General features: G+C 40.5%; 2 protein-coding genes across 3 annotated transcripts in view; one reads left to right on the top strand and one right to left on the bottom strand.

Moving 5' to 3' along the window:
• Window positions 1-5,853: 5,853 nt before the first annotated feature.
• TDRD9 (tudor domain containing 9) overlaps window positions 5,854-20,368 on the top strand; it is a 144,793-nt gene continuing 130,278 nt past the window's right edge. The window contains exon 1 of the mRNA XM_067463023.1: window positions 5,854-5,984. Within this exon, the coding sequence (XP_067319124.1) occupies window positions 5,854-5,984 (131 nt within the window). The remainder of the gene's footprint in view (window positions 5,985-20,368) is intronic.
• Window positions 9,550-19,710, bottom strand: RD3L (RD3 like). 2 transcript variants are annotated; one of them, XM_067463021.1, is made up of 3 exons: window positions 19,154-19,710; window positions 17,332-17,665; window positions 9,550-13,378 (listed from the first exon to the last, which is right to left on the bottom strand). In XM_067463021.1, the coding sequence occupies exons 2-3, from the start codon at window positions 17,628-17,630 to the stop codon at window positions 13,090-13,092; spliced, it is 588 nt and encodes a 195-aa protein (XP_067319122.1). In that variant the 5' UTR covers window positions 17,631-17,665; window positions 19,154-19,710; the 3' UTR covers window positions 9,550-13,089. The 2 variants fall into 2 exon arrangements, with proteins under 2 accessions (XP_067319122.1, XP_060610994.2); XM_060755011.2 differs by having other exon boundaries at window positions 17,332-17,638; window positions 19,154-19,708.

Below are 20,368 nucleotides of genomic sequence, written 5' to 3'. Positions count from 1 at the left end.
ATTCTAACAGGAGCGGAGCGCAGGGAGCACACAACCCCCCTGTTGCGCTAGCTCCATTGGCTGCTGATCTGCTACCGAGCTCAATTCAAGGTGCTGGCGCTGGCCTATAAAGCCCTAAACGGTTCCGGCCCAAGATACCTATCTGACCGCATCTCTGCCTATGAACCCACCAGGACTTTGAGATCTTCCGGGGAGGCCCTGCTCTCGATTCCGCCTGCTTCTCAAGCACGGCTGGCGGGGACGAGAGATAGGGCCTTCTCGGTGGTGGCTCCTCGGCTGTGAAGACCTGGCTGTTTGTGCAGGTGTTCGAATAACTAGTGCAATGATTGGCAATGAACATAGGAATGGAACAATGGATGATGAATTCTGGATTATGTTTTTGGATGATGAGACGATAGTGATTGGTTAATGTAGTAATTGTTTATTGTTTGGATAATATGCTAATTTGTTAATTGTTGTTACATTATTGCATTGAATTATTGCTGTTTCTACTGGTTGTGAACCGCTGTGAGTCGCCCTCGGGCTGAGAACAGCGGTATACAAGTAAAGTAAAGTAAAGTAAATAAATAAATATGAATTAATATATTCATCCATCACCATCTCATCATACTTGAGCATCTATCCACTTTAATCATTAATGTAGATTGTGTTTATTAGAATGTTATTCTATGACTGCTTGTTTTCTTATGAAATTTTGATGTTGTTGTTGTTTGTTGTTTATGCTTTGATTTTATTGCTGTAATATGTTGTCTGGGCTTGGCCCCATGTAAGCCGCTCCAAGTCCCCACTGGGGAGATGGTGGCTGGGTATAAATAAAGAGCCAACCTCAAAAAATGGGACTACAAAGTGGAATCCCCGACATGCGAGTGTGGAGAAGAGCAAACCACTGACCACCTGCTGCAATGCACCCTGAGCCCTGCCACATGCACAATGGAGGACCTTCTTGCGGCAACACCAGAAGCACTCCAAGTGGCCAGATACTGGTCAAAGGACATTTAATCAACTACCAAGCTTGCAAACTCTGTTTTGTCTGTTTGTTAAAAATGTAATACAATTGTCTGGTTGATACTGACACAATAAATAAATAAATATTATTAAATCTACTTTAAATGCCTGGAGAATTATGGGGTTTGTGGTTTAGGGAGAGGCCTTTTTAGACAAGCCCCCACCCTGGTAGTCTTTAGGAAGAGTCTGAAAACTTGGCTATTCCAGTATGCCTTCGATGAATGAACAATAATCCCTGACCTTGACCAAACCCTGCATAATAAAATGCCCTTGGAAGCACTTTATCCCATCTTCTAGTGCAATTAAACCTCATTTTCGTCCCTCTGATCCTCTGTCTAGATCAGGGGTCCTCGAATGTTTTAAACAGAGGGCCATGTCACAGTCCCTCAAACTGTTGGAGGGCCGGATTATAATTTGAAAAAAACTTGAAAGAATTCCTATGCTCACTGCACACATCTTATTTGTAGTGCAAAAAAAAAAAAAACAAACCCACCAAAAACTTTAAAACAATACAGAATTGTGTCCAATTTCGGGCACCACAATTGAAGAGCAATATTGACAAGCTGGAATGTGTCCAGAGGAGGGCGACTAAAATGATCCAGGGTCTGGAGAACAAGCCCTATGAGGAGCGGCTTAAGGAGCTGGGCATGTTTAGCCTGAAGAAGAGAAGACTGAGAGGAGATACTGATAAATTTATTAGTATTTTAATGGGAAGTGTGGGCCTGCTTTTGGCTCATGAGATAGCGTTGTTGTTGTTGTTGTTGTTGTGTGCTTTCAGGTCGTTTCAGACTTAGGTTGACCCTGAGCGAGGGCCGGGTAAATGACCCTGGAGGGTCGTATCTGGCCCCCGGGCCTTAGTTTGAGGACCCCTGGTCTAGATACATTACACAGCCTGCTCACCCAGTGTTTTTAAACTTTTAATGTTTGCAACTTGCCCTGCCCACTGCCCATTGTGATTTTTGTGTGTGTGTGTGTGATTCAATCACTGTGATCTTATATTGTTTGGTGTGTTCATTTGTATTGTTTTCTGTATTTATTTATTTTTAATTTTCATTATATTTTATGTTGTATATTTGTTTATTTGCTCGGCTGTACTGTTGGGCTTGGCCTCATGTAAGCCGCCCCAAGTCCCCTTGGGGAGATGGTGGTGGGGTACAAATAAAGTATTATTATTATTATTTGAAACACAACAAGATGAGTCCACAGCAGACACTCTGCCTGCTGTTATATTGGATCACACATCGGACACTTCCCAAGTGTCTAGGACTGTGGGATGTATTGGCGAATAATGCATGCAGATCCCAGTATGGTGGTCTTCTGCAGCTAACAGGTGCCGATTGTTTTTAAGTGCTGGCCAAGGTCTTTAGGTGCTGCACCCACTGTGCGAATCACCATTGGGACCACCTTTACTGGCTTGTGCCAGAGTCTTTGCAGTTCTATATTGAATCCTCATATTATTATTATTATTATTATTATTATTATTATTATTATTATTATTGGAGGAAACCTTTCCCTTATTTTTCTATTCTATTATTATTATTAAAGGAAGCCTTTCCCTTATTACATCATTATCATCATTGGAGGAAGCTTTTATTAATATATTATATTGTTATATCATATCATATTATAATAATATAATTATATTCGATCATTATTATGATTGTATTATTTACTATTATTGGAGGAAGCCTTTCCCTTATTATTATAGTATATTATTATTATTGAAATTGTGGGAATTGAAGTCCAAAACACCTGGAGGGCTGAAGTTTGCCCATGCCTGGTGTAGATGCACCCAAAGAGCATTAATAATATAATGCAGATGCACCCAAAGTCCATTAATTGTATAATGGAGGTGCACTCAAAGTGCATTAATTCTAGTGTGGGTTAATGGGCATTAAATCTCAAGTGTAGATGCATTGAATGTGCATTAAATCTAGAATCTGGGGGGAGGGGAGCACAGTGGTGGAAAAAAAAGGGAAGGGAATGTTTAAGCAGAACAATAAGACTATATGTTAAAGAGTGTGTTGAATAATATGTAACTGTTATAAACAAATGTATAACAAATATAATAATTATGATAAAACAATAAAAATACTTTAAAAAAATCTAGAATGCAGATACACCCACAGGTCATTAATTTAATAGCATAAATGCACACATAGGGCAACAAATCTACAGTGTATAGATACGCACAAAGTGCATTAATTGTATAACGTAGATGCACCCAAAGGATATTAATTCTAGTGTGAATGCATTTAATGTACATTAAATCTAGAGTGCAGATGCACCTACAGTGCATTAATTTAATACCGTAAATGTACACAAAGGGCAACAAATCTACAGTTCATAGATGCAGCCAAAGTGCATTAATTGTATAATGTAGATGCACACAAAGGGTATTAATTCTAGTGTGAATGCATTTAATGTGCATTCAATGTCAAGTGTAGATGCACTTAATGTGCATTAAATTTAGGGTGCAGATGCACCCAAAGTGCATTAATTGTATAACGTAGATGTACCCAAAGGTATTAATTCTAGTGTGGATGCATTTAATGTGCATTAAATCTCAAGTGTAGATGCACATAATGTGCATTAAATCTAGAGTCCAGATGTACCCACAGTGCATTAATTTAATAGCGTAAATGTACACAAAGGGCAATAAATCTACAGTGTATAGATGCACCCAAAGTGCATTAATTGTATAACGTAGATGCACCCAAAGGGTATTAATTCTAATGTGGATGCATTTAATGTGCATTCAATCTCAAGTGTAGATGCACTTAATGTGCATTAAAGTGCAGATGCACCCAAAGTGCATTAATTGTATAACGTAGATGCATCCAAAGGGTATTAATTCTAGTGTGGATGCATTTAATGTGTATTAAATCTCAAGTGTAGATGCACATAACGTGCATTAAATCTAGAGTCCAGATGCACTTACGGTGCATTAATTTTACAGCGTAAATGCACACAAAGGGCAGCAAATCTACAGTGTATAGATGCACCCGAAGTAGATGCACACTGTGCAGATGCACACAGTGCATTTAATGTGCATTCAATCTCAAGTGCATTTAATGTGCATTTAATGTGCATTCAATCTCAAGTGTAGATGCACTTAGGTAAAGGTAAAGGTAGTCCCCTGACATTAAGTCCAGTCATGTCTGACTCTGGGGTGTGGTGCTCATCTCCATTTCTAAGCCGAAGAGCCAGCGTTGTCCGTAGACACCTCCAAGGTCATGTGGCCGGCATGACTGCATGGAGCGCTGTTACCTTCCCGCCGGAGCGGTACCTATTGATCTACTCACATTTGCATGTTTTCGAACTGCTAGGTTGGCAGAAGCTAGGGCTGACAGCAGAAGCTCACGCCGCTCCCCGGAATCGAACCTGCGACCTTTCGATCAACAAGCTCAGCAGCTCAGTGCTTTAACCCACTGCACCACCGGGGGCACTTAGATGCACTTAATGTGCATTAAATCTGGAGTGCAGACGCACCCAGTGCATTACTTGTATAATATAGATGCACCCAAAGGGTATTAATTCTAGTGTGGATGCATTTAATGTGCATTAAATTTCAAGTGTAGATGCACTCAATCTGCATTAAATCTAGAGTGGAGACACAAGCACAGTGCATGGGAGGGATAGCCAATACTCCAGAGGACAGGAGCAGGATTCAAAACGATTTTGACAGATTAGAGATATGGGCCAAAACTAACAAAATGAAGTTCAACAGTGACAAATGCAAGATACTCCACTTTGGCAGAAAAAATGAAATGCAAAGATACAGAATGGGGGACGCCTGGCTCGAGAGCAGTACGTGTGAAAAAGATCTTGGAGTCCTCATGGACAACAAGTTAAACATGAGCCAACAATGTGATGTGGCGGCAAAAAAAGCCAATGGGATTTTGGCCTGCATCAACAGGAGCATAGTGTCTAGATCTAGGGAAGTCATGCTACCCCTCTATTCTGTTTTGGTTAGACCACATCTGGAATATTGTGTCCAATTCTGGGTTCCACAATTCAAGAGAGATATTGATAAGCTGGAATGTGTCCAGAGGAGAGCGACTAAAATGATAAAAGGTCTGGAGAACAAGCCCTACGAGGAGCGGCTTAAGGAGCTGGGCATGTTTAGCCTGAAGAAGAGAAGGCTGAGAGGAGATATGATAGCCATGTATAAATATGTGAGAGGAAGCCACAGGGAGGAGGGAGCAAGCTTGTTTTCTGCTTCCCTGGAGACTAGGACGCAATGGAACAATGGCTTCAAACTACAGGAGAGGAGATTCCATCTGAACATGAGGAAGAACTTCCTGACTGTGAGAGCTGTTCAGCAGTGGAACTCTCTGCCCCGGAGTGTGGTGGAGGCTCCTTCTTTGGAAGCTTTTAAACAGAGGCTGGATGGCCATCTGTCAGGGGTGATTTGAATGCAATATTCCTGCTTCTTGGCAGGGGGTTGGACTGGATGGCCCAGGAGGTCTCTTCCAACTCTTTGATTCTATGATTCTAATTTGATAATGTAAATGCATACAAAGGGCAACAAATCTACAGTGTACAGATGCACCCAAACTGCATGAATTCTAAAGTTCAGATGCATACTGTGAGTAGGTGCACCCTTTCTCTTTAAATTGGCGCGAACCTGGGGTTGCAGCTCTTTGGAAAGGAGTGCGCATGCGCCCTGAAGGCGTTTGTAAAGGCGCTAGTTCTCATTATCTCAAATTGGTCCCATCTGCAGGCAGAGGCGCAGAGGAGACAAGAGAGGGGCGGGGCCTGGCAGATCCTTCCCAGCCTCTTGTCCTCTGGAGCTGAATCACTGGCTCTGTTTGGAGAAGTTCCTTTTGCTTGCTCTAGGCCAAGATGTTGAAGAAACTGACCTTGGACCAGATCAATGACTGGTTCACAATTGGAAAGAAAGTCACTCAGGTGGAGTTTTTGGGGCGTTTTGCTTCTGCCCCTTTTGCTGCTGAGGAGAGTTCAGATACTCAAGAGTAAGTATTTTGATTGGTTGCATTTGTATTACTTTTCTTTCGTCTACATGGCAGAATTAGTGCGGTTGGACTGCATGTTTCAATGCTATGGAAACTTGGGAGTTGTAGTTTGCAGCATTATTTGGCAGAGAAGGCCAAAAATCTTGTAAAATTCCCAACTCCTCTGGCAGACAAAGCCAAAGACCTGGAAGAACTACAACTCCTTTGGTGGGGAAGGCTAAAGCCCTTTTAAAACTACAACTCTCTTGCAGGGAAGGGCAAAAATCTTCTAAAACTATAACTACTCTTGCAGAGAAGGCTAAAGGCCTTCTAAAACTACAACTCCTTTGGCAGACAAGGTCAGTGGCCTTTTAAAACTACAACTCTTGCAGAGAAGGCTAAAGGCCTTCAAAAACTACAATTCTCTAGCAGAGATGGGCAACAGTCTTCTAAAACTACAACTCATCTGGCAGAGAAGGCCAAAGGCCTTCTAAAACTACAACTCTCTGGCAAACATCCTCTAAAACTATAACACCTGTGTCAGAGAAGGCTAAAGGCCTTTCAAAGCTACAACTCTCTGGTAGGGAAGGGCAATTTTTTTCTAAAACTACAACTCTTCTGTCAGAGAAGGCTAAAGGCCTTCTAAAACAACAACTCTCTGATAGGGAAGGGCATTTTTCCCCTTAAAACTACAACTCCACTGGCAGAGAAGGCTAAAGGCCTTCTAAAACTACAACTCTCTGGTAGGGAAGGGCAAAAAAATTCTAAAACTACAACTCTGTCAGAGAAGGCTAAAGGCCTTCTAAAACTACAACTCTCTGGCAGGGAAGGGCAAACATTTTTCTGAAACTACAACTCTGTCAGAGAAGGCTAAAGGCCTTCTAAAACTACAACTCTCTGGTAGGGAAGGGCAAAAAATTTCTAAAACTACAACTCTCTGGCAGGGAAGGCCAAACATTTTCTAAAACTACAACTCCTCTGGCAGAGAAGGCTAAAGGCCTTCTAAAACAACAACTCTCTAAAACAACGAATCTCGGCGACTTTGAATAATTAGCTTTGGCTAGCATAGTAAAAGCCAAGTTTTAACTCTGGTAAAAGTTACATAGAGACCGGAAAATACTGTCCTCACCTCACCTCAATCCCTCTAAGAATGCTTGTCATAGATGCAGGTGAAACGTCAGGAGAGAATGCTTCTAGAACATGGCCATATAGCCCAAAAAAACCTACAACAACCCAAATACTGTACTGATTGTACCTTAAATCCTCGGCTGTCTTCCCCGTGCTCTCTGGGGCAGGATGGGAATTCTATATTTTTTGTTCTCTAGCAGTGAGGGTTAAATTTAGCTCAGATGTGTTTGCAGGAAAAGTCAATTCTGGCAACTATTTTCATTGATTTTCTGCTCTACTTATGGCAGTTGTGGCCACAGTTCCCACATGTCAATTTCAGACTATTAAAAGGAAACCTTCAATATGACACACGCACCATACATCCAACAGCAGATGCTTAGGGCAAAAACATATATATATATATAATGGAATATTCCGAGCTTTGTTATCTAACTATCAGTGCTTGTGTATCTTTGTCTAATGGCTCCATATAAAAGCATATAATCCTCTAAAGAAGCGTTAGTCTATTTAAATCCCAACAGCATTGAAAAGCCTTATATTGTTTTCCAAGCAAAGATAGAAGTAGTGGTAATTGTTATTACTTAAGATTAAAAGGAGTGATGGAAAAAAATATTTGCAGCTCTGGAATGTGGACATCAGGTGTTTTTAAACAACTAATTTTTCGTTTTATGGTGTCGAGCTTTGACATTTGCAGCCTGTAGAACGACTCCATCATAATCCTGTGTACTGAAATGTAGATTGTATTGGAATTCAACCCCACTCCAAAATCAGAACAGTAAGTAAAGAATAACATTAAAAAAACAGGGAAATTCCAAAGATTGGCACACTTTGCGTGGCCCCATTGTGAAGGGAAGCCACTTGCTGTGGAAATGTCGTTTTGTAGGTAAAATAAGTGCTCAAATCGGGGCCAGCTAACGCCTCCCAACAAAGGATACCTCTAGGCCAGTGTTTCTCAACCTTCCTAATTCCGTGACCCCTTAATACAGTTCCGCATGTTGTGGTGACCCCCAAACATGATGGGGTTGTGGGGGGGGGGGGAGGTTGTTTTTTCATTTGGGTGTTGTAGTTGCTGGGATTTATAGTACACCTACAATCAAAAAGTCTTCTGTACTCCACCAACAATGGAATTGAACCAAACTTGGCACACAGAACTCCCATGACCAACAGAAAATACTGGAAGGGTTTGATGGGCATTGACCCTGAGTTTGGGAGTTGTAGTTCACCTACATCCAGAGAGCACTGTGAATTCAAACAATGATGGATCTGGACCAAACTTGGCACAAATACTCAATATGGCCAAATGCAAACACTGGCGGAGTTTGGGGAAAACAGACCTTGACATTTGGGAGTTGTGGCTGCTGGGATTCATAGTTCACCTACAATCAAAGAGCATTCTGAACCCCACCAACAATAGAATTGGGTCAAACTTCCCACACAGTACCCCCATGACCAACAGAAAGTACTGCGTTTTCAGATGGCCTTTGGAGACCCCTCTGACACCCCTTCGCGACCCCTCCAGGGGTCCCGACCCCCAGGTTGAGAAACACTGCTCTAGGCAGTAAGCAACCAGGCTTTGAGGCCATCCAGTGCCAATCAAGGTGGCCAATTGCAGCATTCATGCTTGCCTCCAACAGACAAGAGTTCTTTTTTCCACCTTGGTAGTAGATAAATAGGTACTGCTTTGGCCAGGAGGTAAAAGTCACTTCTGAAAGCATGAAGGCAATTCCATCAGGAAGGCGTCCATGGACGACAGGCTCCTCGGCGTGGAAAAATGGAGCAACAGCATCTCCCTATGGCCGCGTCGAGCACAGCCTCCAGATGCCGTGAAAAAGAGGGAAACCTTGCCTTTGTCTATGTATTGTCTGTATGTGTTAATTGTATAATGGCACTGAATGTTTGCCATATATGGATTCCGTAATCTCCTCTGAACCCCCTCAGGGAGACAGAGAGGAATATAAATAAAGTACATTATCATTATCCCAGCAAGCGAGAGTCCAAAAGTGGCAGGCTCAAACCCAGAACCTCAATCAATGGCTGATACCAAATGAGAGACTCCCCCCTGGGCGCACAGAAAACTGGATAACTTGGAAGGCGCTGAACAGACTGTGCTCTGGCACCACGAGATGCAGAGCCAACCTTAAGAAATGGGGCTACAAAGTGGAATCCTCGACATGCGAGTGTGGAGAAGAGCAAACCACTGACCACCTGCTTCAATGCAACCTGAGCCCTGCCACATGCACAATGGAGGACCTTCTTGCAGCAACACCAGAGGCACTCCAAGTGGCCAGATACTGGTCAAAGGACATTTAATCAACTACCAAGCTTGCAAATTCTGTGTTTTGTCTGTTTGTTTGTTTGTTTTTGTTAAAAATGTAATACAAATGTCTGGCTGCTGATGACACAATAAATAAATAAATAAATAATCATTATTATCCAAATTTAACAGGCAAAATAAACATTTTGCAATATAGGAGATGTCTTTAATAACAAACTGCAGTATAGAAACTATCTCAGTTTTATTTTTACAGATTTTTTTTTACTCTATAGTGATACGACTCAAAGGGTGGAGGGCAAAATGCCTATATTTTTGTACAGAAATTGATTTTTTTTTTTTTGCAATGCATAGTTTCATACAGAGGTAAAATTGTCCCTGTACCTTTTTACACAAACAGTAGCTTGACCATCTTTTTGTATCTGGTCACTTACCTGTGTGTTAGGGCCTTTCAATACAGCAATATAACCCAGAATATCTGCTTTGAATTGAGTTATTTGAGTCCACACTGCCATATATTCCAATTCAAAGCAAAAAATGTGGGATTTTATTTAGTGGTGTGGAAGGGGCCTTAAAGATTTGCACAATCTGCAATTCCCCCTTCTCTTTATATCCATAGTAGTGGTTAGGACTATTAGATTTCTCTAAGAAGAGGAGATGCTCTTATATGGATTCTTGGAAAGGGAAGCTTACCTTTATTAATGGCTTGTTTCTTTTTAAAGTAAGGTGTCCTTTTGTTTACATTTTTACTGCAGTTGAGAAGAGATAGTAAAAGCAAACCCAAATGGCAGAGCCTTGTGGGAAGGAAATAGTTCCCATCAGAAAAGTATGATTAAGAACATAAGGGTTGTTGTGAGTTTTCCGGGCTGTACGGCCATGTTTCAGAAGCATTCTCTCCTGATGTTTTGCCCACATCTATGGCAGGAATCCTCAGAGGTTGTGAGGTCTGTTGGAAACTAGGAAAATAGGGTTTATATGTCTGTGGAACGTCCAGGGTCTGTTTGAGGTAGGTGTGGATGTTTCAATTGTCCACTTTGATTTGGAGCTTCAAGGCCTGCCTGGAGGAATCCTTTGTTGGGAGGTGATTATCTTGCCCTGATTGTTTCTTGTCTGGAATTCCCCTGCTTTTGATTATTGTTCTTTATTTACTGTCCTGATTTTAGAGTTTTTAATGGATTCAAAAACAGAGGAATTCCAGACAGGAAGCTATCCGGGCCAGCTAACCACTCCCAACAAAGGATTTCCCCAAGCAATAAGAAGTCAATGTATCGTCGAAGGCTTTCATGGCCGGAATCACTGGGTTGTTGTAGGTTTTTTCGGCCATGGTCCAGAGGCATTCTCTCCTGAGGACCTCACTACCTCTGAGGATGCTTGCCATAGATGCAGGCGAAACGTCAGGAGAGAATGCCTCTAGACCATGGCCATATAGCCCGAAAAAACGTACAACAACCCAGTAAGAACTCAGACCTTGAAACTGCTAGGTCTTTAAATACTAATCAAGGTGGCCAATTGAAACATTCACACCTACCTCAAACAGACAAAAGTTGGGTTGTTGTAAGTTTTTCAGGCTGTATGGCCATGCTTCCGAAGCATTCTAACCTGACATTTTGCCTATATCTATGGTAGGCATCCTCAGAAGTTGTGGCCGGAGGTTTAACACAGCTGGTAAATCATTAGCAATTATAAGATTTATCAACCAAAAGGTTGCAAGTTCGAATCCCCGGTTTGGCGTGAGCTGCCAAATGTCAGCCTAGCTCATTGTTTACCTAAGCAATTCGAAAACAGCTTTATCTGTGAGTAGAGAAATTAGGTACCCCTAAAAGCAGGGGAGGTGTTTTACAACGCCATAAAGAAAGATCAGAAAATGTTGGGCGACTAAAAGGAAGGAGGAAGTCTGATGGCTCTTCGTCCAGCATTCTCTGGACTCGTGCCCAATCTTCCATGGCATCTCCTTTTGTTCTGTCTGTTTGTGTATTGTCTATACAAAGCGGCATTGAATGTTTGCTGTGTATATGTACTGTGATCCACCCCTTTGGGTTGAGAAGGGCGGAATATAAAGTGTTGTTGTTGTTGTTATTATTATTATTGTGTGGTCTCACCATCTCTGAGGATACCTCACAACTTCAGAGGCTTCAAATTACAAGAAAGGAGATTCCATCTGAACATGAGGAAGAACTTCCTGACTGTGAGAGCCGTTCAGCAGTGGAACTCTCTGCCCCAGAGTGTGGTGGAGGCTCCTTCTTTGGAAGCTTTTAAACAGAGGCTGGATGGCTATCTGTCAGAGGTGATTTGAATGCAGTATTCCTGCTTCTTGGCAGGGGGTTGGACTGGATGGCCCATGAGGTCTCTTCCAACTCTTTGATTCTATGATTCTATGCCTGCCATAGATGCAGGCAAAATGTCAGGAGAGAATGCTTCTGAACATGGCTAGACAGCCCGGAAAACCCGCAGCAACCCAGTGATTCCAGCGATGAAACCTTCGACAAGAGTTCTTTCTCCCACCTTGGACATTTCAGAGTTATATAAACCCCATTTTCCTAGTTTCCACCAGACCTCACAACCTCTGAGGATGCCTGCCATAGATGTGGGAGAAACATCAGGAGAGAATGCTTCTGGAATAAGGCCAGACAGCCCGGAAAACTCACAGCAACCTAGTGATTCTGGCCATGAAAGCCTTCAACAATATATTAGTTAATGTTATGAGTATAAATGATAACCGCAACCCCTGGATGCCTGCCATAGATGTGGGTGAAACGTCAGGAGAGAATGCTTCTGGAACATGGCCAGACAGCCCGGAAAACTCACATCAACCCAGTGATTCCGGCCATGAAAGCCTTCAACAATATATTAGTTAATGTTATGAGTATAAATGATAACAGCACCCCCTGGATGCCTGCCATAGATGTGGGTGAAACGTCAGGAGAGAATGCTTCTGGAACATGACCAGACAGCCCGGAAAACTCACAGCAACCCAGTGATTCTGGCCATGAAAGCCTTCAACAATACATAAGGGAAACTATTTGAAGCACCCATAGTCACCTTTTAAGGTGAGAGGATGTGAAAGAAAGAAAAAACCACAAAAAATTAAAAAAATTGTGAGAAATTTTAGCTCTATGGATTTTTTTCTTCCTGCCTTTCCTCCTTTCAAAACGGATATAATGATGGTGCTATTGTTATGAAAGAGCTGAGGTCAGAGTGCAATCCATTTGTGGGTTCTGATCTCTCAGCTGAGCTATTAGAAATAATAATGCCTTATAAGCTTCTTCCTTTTCTAATTCTCTTTTTTTCACAGCTAAATCTTCAGTTCCAAAATGTAATGGCTTGCTTTAGAGAAGGCTGCGCACGTGCAGATCTAAAAAAAAAAAGCCATTGCTTTTCACAGTGATAGGACTTTGAAACGATCGGAAACTTGTATTTGTATCTCCGCATGCTTGTAGGGAATGTATAAACGAAGTATTCTGAATATTGGGTTTACAACAGAACGGTTTAAGGTAGAAGGTTCTTTTATACAATTTTTGCTACCGAAATAGTGGAAAGAAGTTGTCATCCTAACGACCTAAGTACTGTAAATTTATATGCAAAGAATAATCTGTTTAAAATTCTGAATTAGGAATAAAGGGAAATGGAAAGGCAATAAGTATAGTTTCTTTGGAGCGTTGATTCTTCAAAGGAAGGAAGAGGTAGGGAGACAAGGGAATCCAAATACATTTTAGGGAAGAGGAATGCCTAGCTTGAAGGGTAGTAATAGGGAAGGTTCCAGATTCGATGGGAAAATGTGGGGAACATGCCCTGTGTATTTTTGTCGACGTAACTGGATACCGTTGGGATCTCCTCTTTGTCCATTTTCCCAGAGCTGTCTCCAGGTGCCACAAAGTGGACCGAACAATTTGTATTCCATATATCCTCCATTTGGTCCTCTTTTTCCAGGTTGGTTAGGAACTCTTTTAAAACTTGCTTGAAGATATAAACAATTTCCCAAGGCAACACATCGTTTTCTGCCAGGACTTCTCGAAATCTGCAAAGAGACGAGAACAGGAAAAAAAAACATCATCCTTTTACTATTAACTTCATTTATTGATGGTAAACTGGAGTCAATGTGTGGAGTATATGGATCAAGTCTCTGAAAGATCCCCCCTCCTATGTGGGGTACCCCAAGGTGCAATTCTCTCCCTTTTTCTCTTCAACATCTACATTAGACCCCTTGCTAGTTTGGCTCGGAGCTTCGGCCTAGACTGCTATCAATATGCAGACGACACCCAACTTCTTCTGCGCTTGGAGCTTGGAGCAACGTCAATACCAGAGAATTTCACCTTATGTCTGGAGGCTCTGTCGAACTGGCTACGTGCTAGTAGACTGAAGGTGAACCCGACGAAGACTGAGATTCTCTGGCATGGGCGCTCGATAGATCTGACCCATTTGCTACCCACCTTCGATGGTGCTGCCCTATCTCCTTCGCCTACCGTTAAGAGCTTGGGTGTTGTTTTGGATTCACAGCTGACATTGGAAGCTCAGGTCGCTGCTGCCAGCAAACAGGCCTTTTTCCATCTACAACAAGCGAGGCAATTGGCACCCTACCTATCTGACGAGGCTCTGACAACAGTCATCCATGCCATGGTCACGTCTAGGGTGGACTATTGCAATGCCCTGTATGTTGGCCTTCCGATGTCTACGACCCGAAAGCTCCGTATTGTTCAGAATGCAGCAGCCAGGCTACTTACAAGAACACCCATGAAATGCCATATAACTCCAGTGCTGCGGCACTTGCATTGGCTTCCAACTGATTACCGTGGTCTATATAAGATGCTAGTTCTGACCTTTAAATTTTTTTACGGCCAGGGTCCATCGTACCTTAGGGACCGTCTCTCCTTCTCCCATCATCTCCCATCATCGAAGGTCACAACAACAATCCCAACGCGACTTACTTTATATACCGGGTCCTAGAGAAGTGCACTTGGAAAGTACCAGACGCAGAGCTTTTTCCATTTCTGCCCCTGCCTTATGGCATTCCTTGCCACCCTATATGAGAGCCATGTGTGATTTAAGCCCTTTTACCCTAGCACTTAAGACCTGGCTTTTTACTAGAGCTTTTGATCTATGTTAATTTTATCAATATCTGTATGTATGTATCTTTATCCTTTGCAATTCGACCTGTAAATTGTCTGGAGCATCTTGGATGGAGGGCGATTAATAAGTAATAAAATGATGGTGATGATGATGATTTGTTGTTCTCACTTTTACTCTTAATATTAGGGCAAGGATGTCATGCCCCTTATAGCTTTGTTCTTTAGGAATAAAACCAAGGTTAGGAATAAATTGGTATATTTGGATGCTCTACAACAGTGGAAACGGCATTTTTTCCCCTGTATTAAGTTGTCCGAGCAAATTGATTTGAAGTGACGTTGCCCTCGAGTCTTTTTCTGGGCTCAAAAAGAGAGCATAGATTTGTTCTGTTTTCGTATGAAGGAAAATTCTATACATTGCCTTTTGAGGGGAATGACATGTATAGAATTGTAAATAATTTTAAAGGACAACTTTGAAGACTTACCATATATACTCAAGTATAAGCTGGGTTTTTCAGCCCCTTTTTAAGGCTGAAAAAGCCCCCCTCAGCTTATGCTCGAGTCATGGTTGTTTATTATTTTACTCTGTTATTATTACATTTACATTATTTTACTCTGTTATTATTACATTTATATTATTTTACTCTATTATTTTTATTACATTTATTTTACTCTATTATAACATTTAATATTTTCTCTATTATTATTACATTTATTGTTTTACTGTATTATTATTATTATTACATTTAGTATTTTTCTCTTTTATTATTATTACATTTATCATTTAACTATTTGTTATTACATTTATAATTTTACTCTATTATCATTATTACATTTATTATTTTACTCTATTTATTATGATTTTTACATTTATTATTATTTATTACACTAGCTGTCCCCTGCCACGCGTTGCTGTGGCCCAGTCTAGCGATCTGGAAAATAAAATAATGGGAAAGTGTTGGTTTCTAATATATGTCATTTCTTTCTGCTTGTGGGTAAACAGTATTTCTTGTTGTTTCTTTGTCAGTGATGATGTAGAGATTGTCTGGTTTGCCTACTCTGGAACATGCAACATAGAATTGTCCTTCTTTAAGGGTCCATTTCAAATCTATGATATTATGTCTCTCTGTGTGTGAATCATATCTATTCACACACAGTGGCTGGATAGCTCTTAGTCAGGAGGGATTTGATTACGTTTTTTTGCCCTGGTGAAGGGAGTTGGATTGGATGGCCTTAAGTATTTTCTGTTGGCCATGGGGGTTCTGTATGGAAAAGTTTGGCCCGATTCTGTCAATGGTGGGGTTCAGAATGCTCTTTGATTGTAGGCAAACTATAAATCCCAGCAACTACAACTCCCAAATGTCAAGATCTATTTTCCCCAAACTCCATCTGTGTTCATATTTGGGCATATGGAGTATTCGTGCCAAGTTTGGTCCAGATCCATCATTGTTTGAGTCCAAAGTGCTCTCTGGATGTCAGTGAACTACAATTCCCAAATTCAAGGTCAATGCCCACCAAACCCTTCTAGTGTTTTATGTTGGTCATGGGAGTCCCGTGAGCCACGTTTGGTTCAATTCCATCATTGGTGGAGTTCAGAATGCTCTTTGATTGTAGGTGTACTATAAATCCCAGCAACTACAACTCCCAAATGACAATCAATTTTTTTGAGTGATGGTCATTCATTGGGTTGTTAGGTGTATTCTTTCCAAATTTGGTGTCCATTCGTCCAGTGGTTTTTGAGTTATGTTAATCCCACAAATGAACATTACATTTTTATTTATATAGATTTGTTATTTTACTCTATTATTATTATTATTATTACATTTATTATTTTATTCTATTAATATGTTTATTTTTACCCTGTTTATTATCATTACATTTATTATTTTACTCCATTGTTATTGTTATTATTATATTTCCATTATTTTACTCTATTATTATTAATTTTATTACATTTTTTATTTTACTCTCTTTATTATTAATGGAAGATACGTAAGCACATCAACACTGAAGAAGGTTGGAATAATGGTTTAATCAGAGTTGGACAGTTTTTCTTAAATTAAGTTTTATGTAAATCTTCAAAAATATTTACAAAAATATTTGCAATTTTATTTGTATCTATTTTTATTTTGAAATTTGCCAGTAGCTGCTGCATTTCCCACCCTTGGCATATACTCAAGTCATTATGTTTTCCCCATGTTTTTGGTGGTAAAATTTGGTGCCTCGGCTTATATTCGCATCAGCTTATATTCGAGTATATTTGGTAATTTGTGAGCAGGAAAAAAGTTGCTCTTAACAAAATGTAGATCTGGGTTGAATCTTACCACTTAGTTCTATAATGGCAATTGCATATGTTAAAGCCAGACACACTGAATAAAGACATTTTCTGAGGAAATGTCAAGCAAAAAAAAGGGAATTCACCAGCTCTCTGAATAATAAAGACCATTTAATATGTAATTGGGTGTTTGATCAGTGTGCACTGAATTATTTTGCAAAGGATTTATTTCCACAGGAATTTGGAGATGAAGGTTTTTTGCTGTTGCATTCTGTCAACAGATACTTAAAAGTACATCAGCACTCGGCTTTAAAGCCGGATATCTATAATCCTATGCATTTTAACTGGGATGCCTTGTTGATCTCATGGGAACTTTTGAAAATAGTTGTATGTAATTGCATTGGAAGGTTGTATAGTTGTAAACGTACACGGCAGAAGGCAAGTATCACAGAACATATATTTCCAAGTCAACATGTTTAGAAACATGCTGCCGAACTATAGTGTACTTGCTTGGATATATTTTAAGGGAAATGGGTTTGGAGTGTCAGTCAACATACTTAATCCGAAGCTGCAAAAGTTTGTTTTCCTCTCCCCTAAAGCTTTTGAAATTCTAGATCGATAAAATGGGTTTACCTGCTGAGAATGATTCCAGTTTGACACGGTTGGATTTGCGAGCAGAGAACTTCGAGCTGCCTCTGTTCAGTCGCTGGGATAGTTATCTGTGGACTTTGGGAGCTCTTCAACCAGTTGTAATCCACACCGGTCTTCTGAACTTTTTGTTCATTTTCTATCTCCTGGATCAGTCGCTCACGCTCTTTCAAATGCCATTTCAGTTCTCTCAGAAGTGTTTTCGTCACAACCTCTGAGCCGGGGTATTGCCCAGTCTTGTAGGAATAATTCTTTGGCCATTTCATCCAGCCAAAGAATGGCATTTTGTCAGCTGAGTTTAAAACAGAGAGAAAGAGAACTACATTTTGGCATTACAGAAGTAAATTGATAGGTTTCTTTGGAGCTCTTCTTCTAGGTTTGTTTGATAAATCTTATTATTTTATCTATACCATCCCGCTAGAACAATGTTTCTCAACCTGGGGGTCGGGACCCTTGGGGTAGGTTGTGAGGGGGTGTCCGAGGGGTCGCCAAAGACCATCAGAAAACACATTATTTTCTATTGGTCATGGGGGTTTTGTGTGGGAAGTTTGGCCCAAGTCTATCATTGGTGGGGTTCAGAATTCTCTTTTATTGTAAGTGAACTATAAATCCCAGCAACTACAACCCCCGAATGTTATGGTCTATTTCCCCTAAACTCCACCAGTGTTCACATTTTGGCATATTGAGTATTCGTGCCAAGTTTGGTCCAGATTCACATTTTGACATATTGAGTATTCGTGCCAAGTTTGTCCAGATCTATCATTGCTTGTGCTCTCTGGATGTAGGTGAACTACAACTCCAAAACTCAAGGTCAATGCCCACCAAACCCTTCCAGTATTTTATATTGGTCATGGGAGTTCTGTGTGCCAAGTTTGATTCAATTCCATTATTGGTGGAGTTCAAAATGCTCTGATTGTAGGTTAACTATAAACCCCAGCAACTACAACTCCCAAATGACAAAATCAATCCCCCCCTCAACCCAAATTTGGTATTGTATCGGGTATTTGTGCCAAGTCCCACCCCAACCCCACCAGTATTTGTGCCAAATTCGGTCCAGTGAATGAAAATAAATTCTGCATATCTGATATTTATACTGCAATTCATAACAGTAGCAAAATTACAATTATGAAGTAGCAACGAAAATAATTGTACGGTTGTGTATTACCACAACATGAGGAACTGTATTAAGAGATCATAGCATTAGGAAAATTGAGAACCACTGTGCTAGAATATTATATTTACCACTGTGGTTATGAGTATGTTGAACTCATGTCTTATGTTTGTTGAAACGTGCATATCACTATTGGGTAAAACTTAAAACCCAAGTTTAAGCATCCCATCTTCAGAAATCAGTGGAAGTCAATTGCATTTTCATTTGGCTGTATTATTTCTCTGGCATGTGTTTAACCTTTCACAACATATTCAAACTTTCAACAAACCCAAACCTTAGATTTTTTAAAAATATATTTAAAAAAAATAATGTTTAATCCTTCACAACATATTCAAACTTTCAACAAACTCAAACCTAAGATATATATATATATATATATAGCTTACGATTTTAAAAATGCGAATAATGAATCATATATTATGCATATGCAACTATGATAGCTCTCTCTGGTTTGTAAACAATTGCAAAGTAGTTTAAACATGATATCCAGGTCAGTTCATTTCTAATTATTGCTAGAAGGCAGCCGTTGTTTACATTTGCTTGCTGTACCTGATGAATCTCACTTTCTCTTTCTTTGTATATCTCCTGTGCTTTAATTGTCATTTTGTAAGTTAGTTTAATGGTTTGCATACTTACTGTACTTGTTGAAAGGAGTATCTGTTGCTGAGAAGATTGTGGACGGCTTCTGCTTGACTTGAATATAGTTTATTCCAGCATATTTCGTTCTACAGGTTCAGAAAGGGAGACGAATATTCCTCATTCTTCCCAGTTTAGAGAAGTGCATTTTAGTTGGCACATGGTCTTCGGAAAGTCTTTCCTCAAAGTCCACTTCTAGCTTTTGAATACCAGAGTTTTCTTTTTTTCTTTTTGCTTGTAATTCCTCCTGTATGCGAGGGATTTTATTTTCAAAGCACAGACGATAATTTCAGGAGCGTTGTAGGGCTGCTAAACGCATCCGAAGGTATTGTTGGTACCCAGATGAATAGCGATACTCTGAAGTCACGCCAGATGCTCTCCCAGCTACAGTTAAGACTGTCGCTTGGATGATGTGATGCTTGGATGTGCATAGCTGTAGGTCACAGTTTAGTGCTGTATTTTTTTTAATGCCTGTGGTGCTCTAAAAATAACCACGTTGCTTTCGTTGTCGAACTAAACTTTGAGGCCATTTTGATGCTGGGTTCATGGGAAAAGGGGGGGGGCATTGTTCCTCCTATTAGACTCAAGGGAGGGCAGAAGGGGGGGCGGAGAAGATCTCGAATCCAGCTCCTGTGTTTACCTATTCATAGATACGCATTTTAAAACCAACAAAGCCTCGTGAAAGCTCATCTCACTTGGATTTGTGCCAGTTCAAGTCTACTTACAAGGCACAGTAATGGGGGGAGAATCTTAGACTTTACTTTCCCTGATTAAATTAATCTCTCCGCATTTGCGCAGTTCTTATTTATAGTCCACAGCTGTTAGCAGGTTTGTGAAGGTTTTTTTTTTTAATTTTTAAAGAAGTGAAGGTATTTAAAGAAGCTCTCTCTGCCTCATTGGCATCTCCCTCCAAACCACGAAAGACTTAAAAAATGCAAAATACAAATCCTATCTAATGGACAGGCTGCCTTATACTGGGTCATCTGTTTGTACTTCTAGCTCAGTGTTGCCTGTTCAGATTTGCAGTTGCTCTTGAGTAGTGTCTCTCCTATTGTTGTATGCTGTCAAGTTGATTCAGCATTGTGGCAACTTTATCCTTAGGTTTCCTTGGTATGATTCATTCCAATGAGGTTTCCTCTAAAACTGAGATAGAGTGACTTGGCCAAAGTTACTTCATGGGTTTCCATGGCTGATTAGGGATTTGAACCTTGGTCT

This window comes from Anolis sagrei, chromosome 1, assembly GCF_037176765.1.
Source record: "Anolis sagrei isolate rAnoSag1 chromosome 1, rAnoSag1.mat, whole genome shotgun sequence".
Lineage (NCBI taxonomy): Eukaryota > Metazoa > Chordata > Lepidosauria > Squamata > Dactyloidae > Anolis > Anolis sagrei.
The sequence above is the reverse complement of the archived record's forward strand: the minus strand, read 5'-3'. Positions and strand labels throughout refer to the sequence as shown.

What these genes read in the sequence shown, in the direction of transcription:
- RD3L (XM_067463021.1), bottom strand. Translation starts at nt 17,630, where the DNA reads ATGCCATTCTTTGGCTGGATGAAATGGCCAAAGAATTATTCCTACAAG. An exon ending in ACTGGAATCATTCTCAGCAG is followed by an intron (nt 13,379 to 17,331) that starts GTAAACCCATTT and finishes GTCTCTTTGCAG; the next exon opens with ATTTCGAGAAGTCCTGGCAG.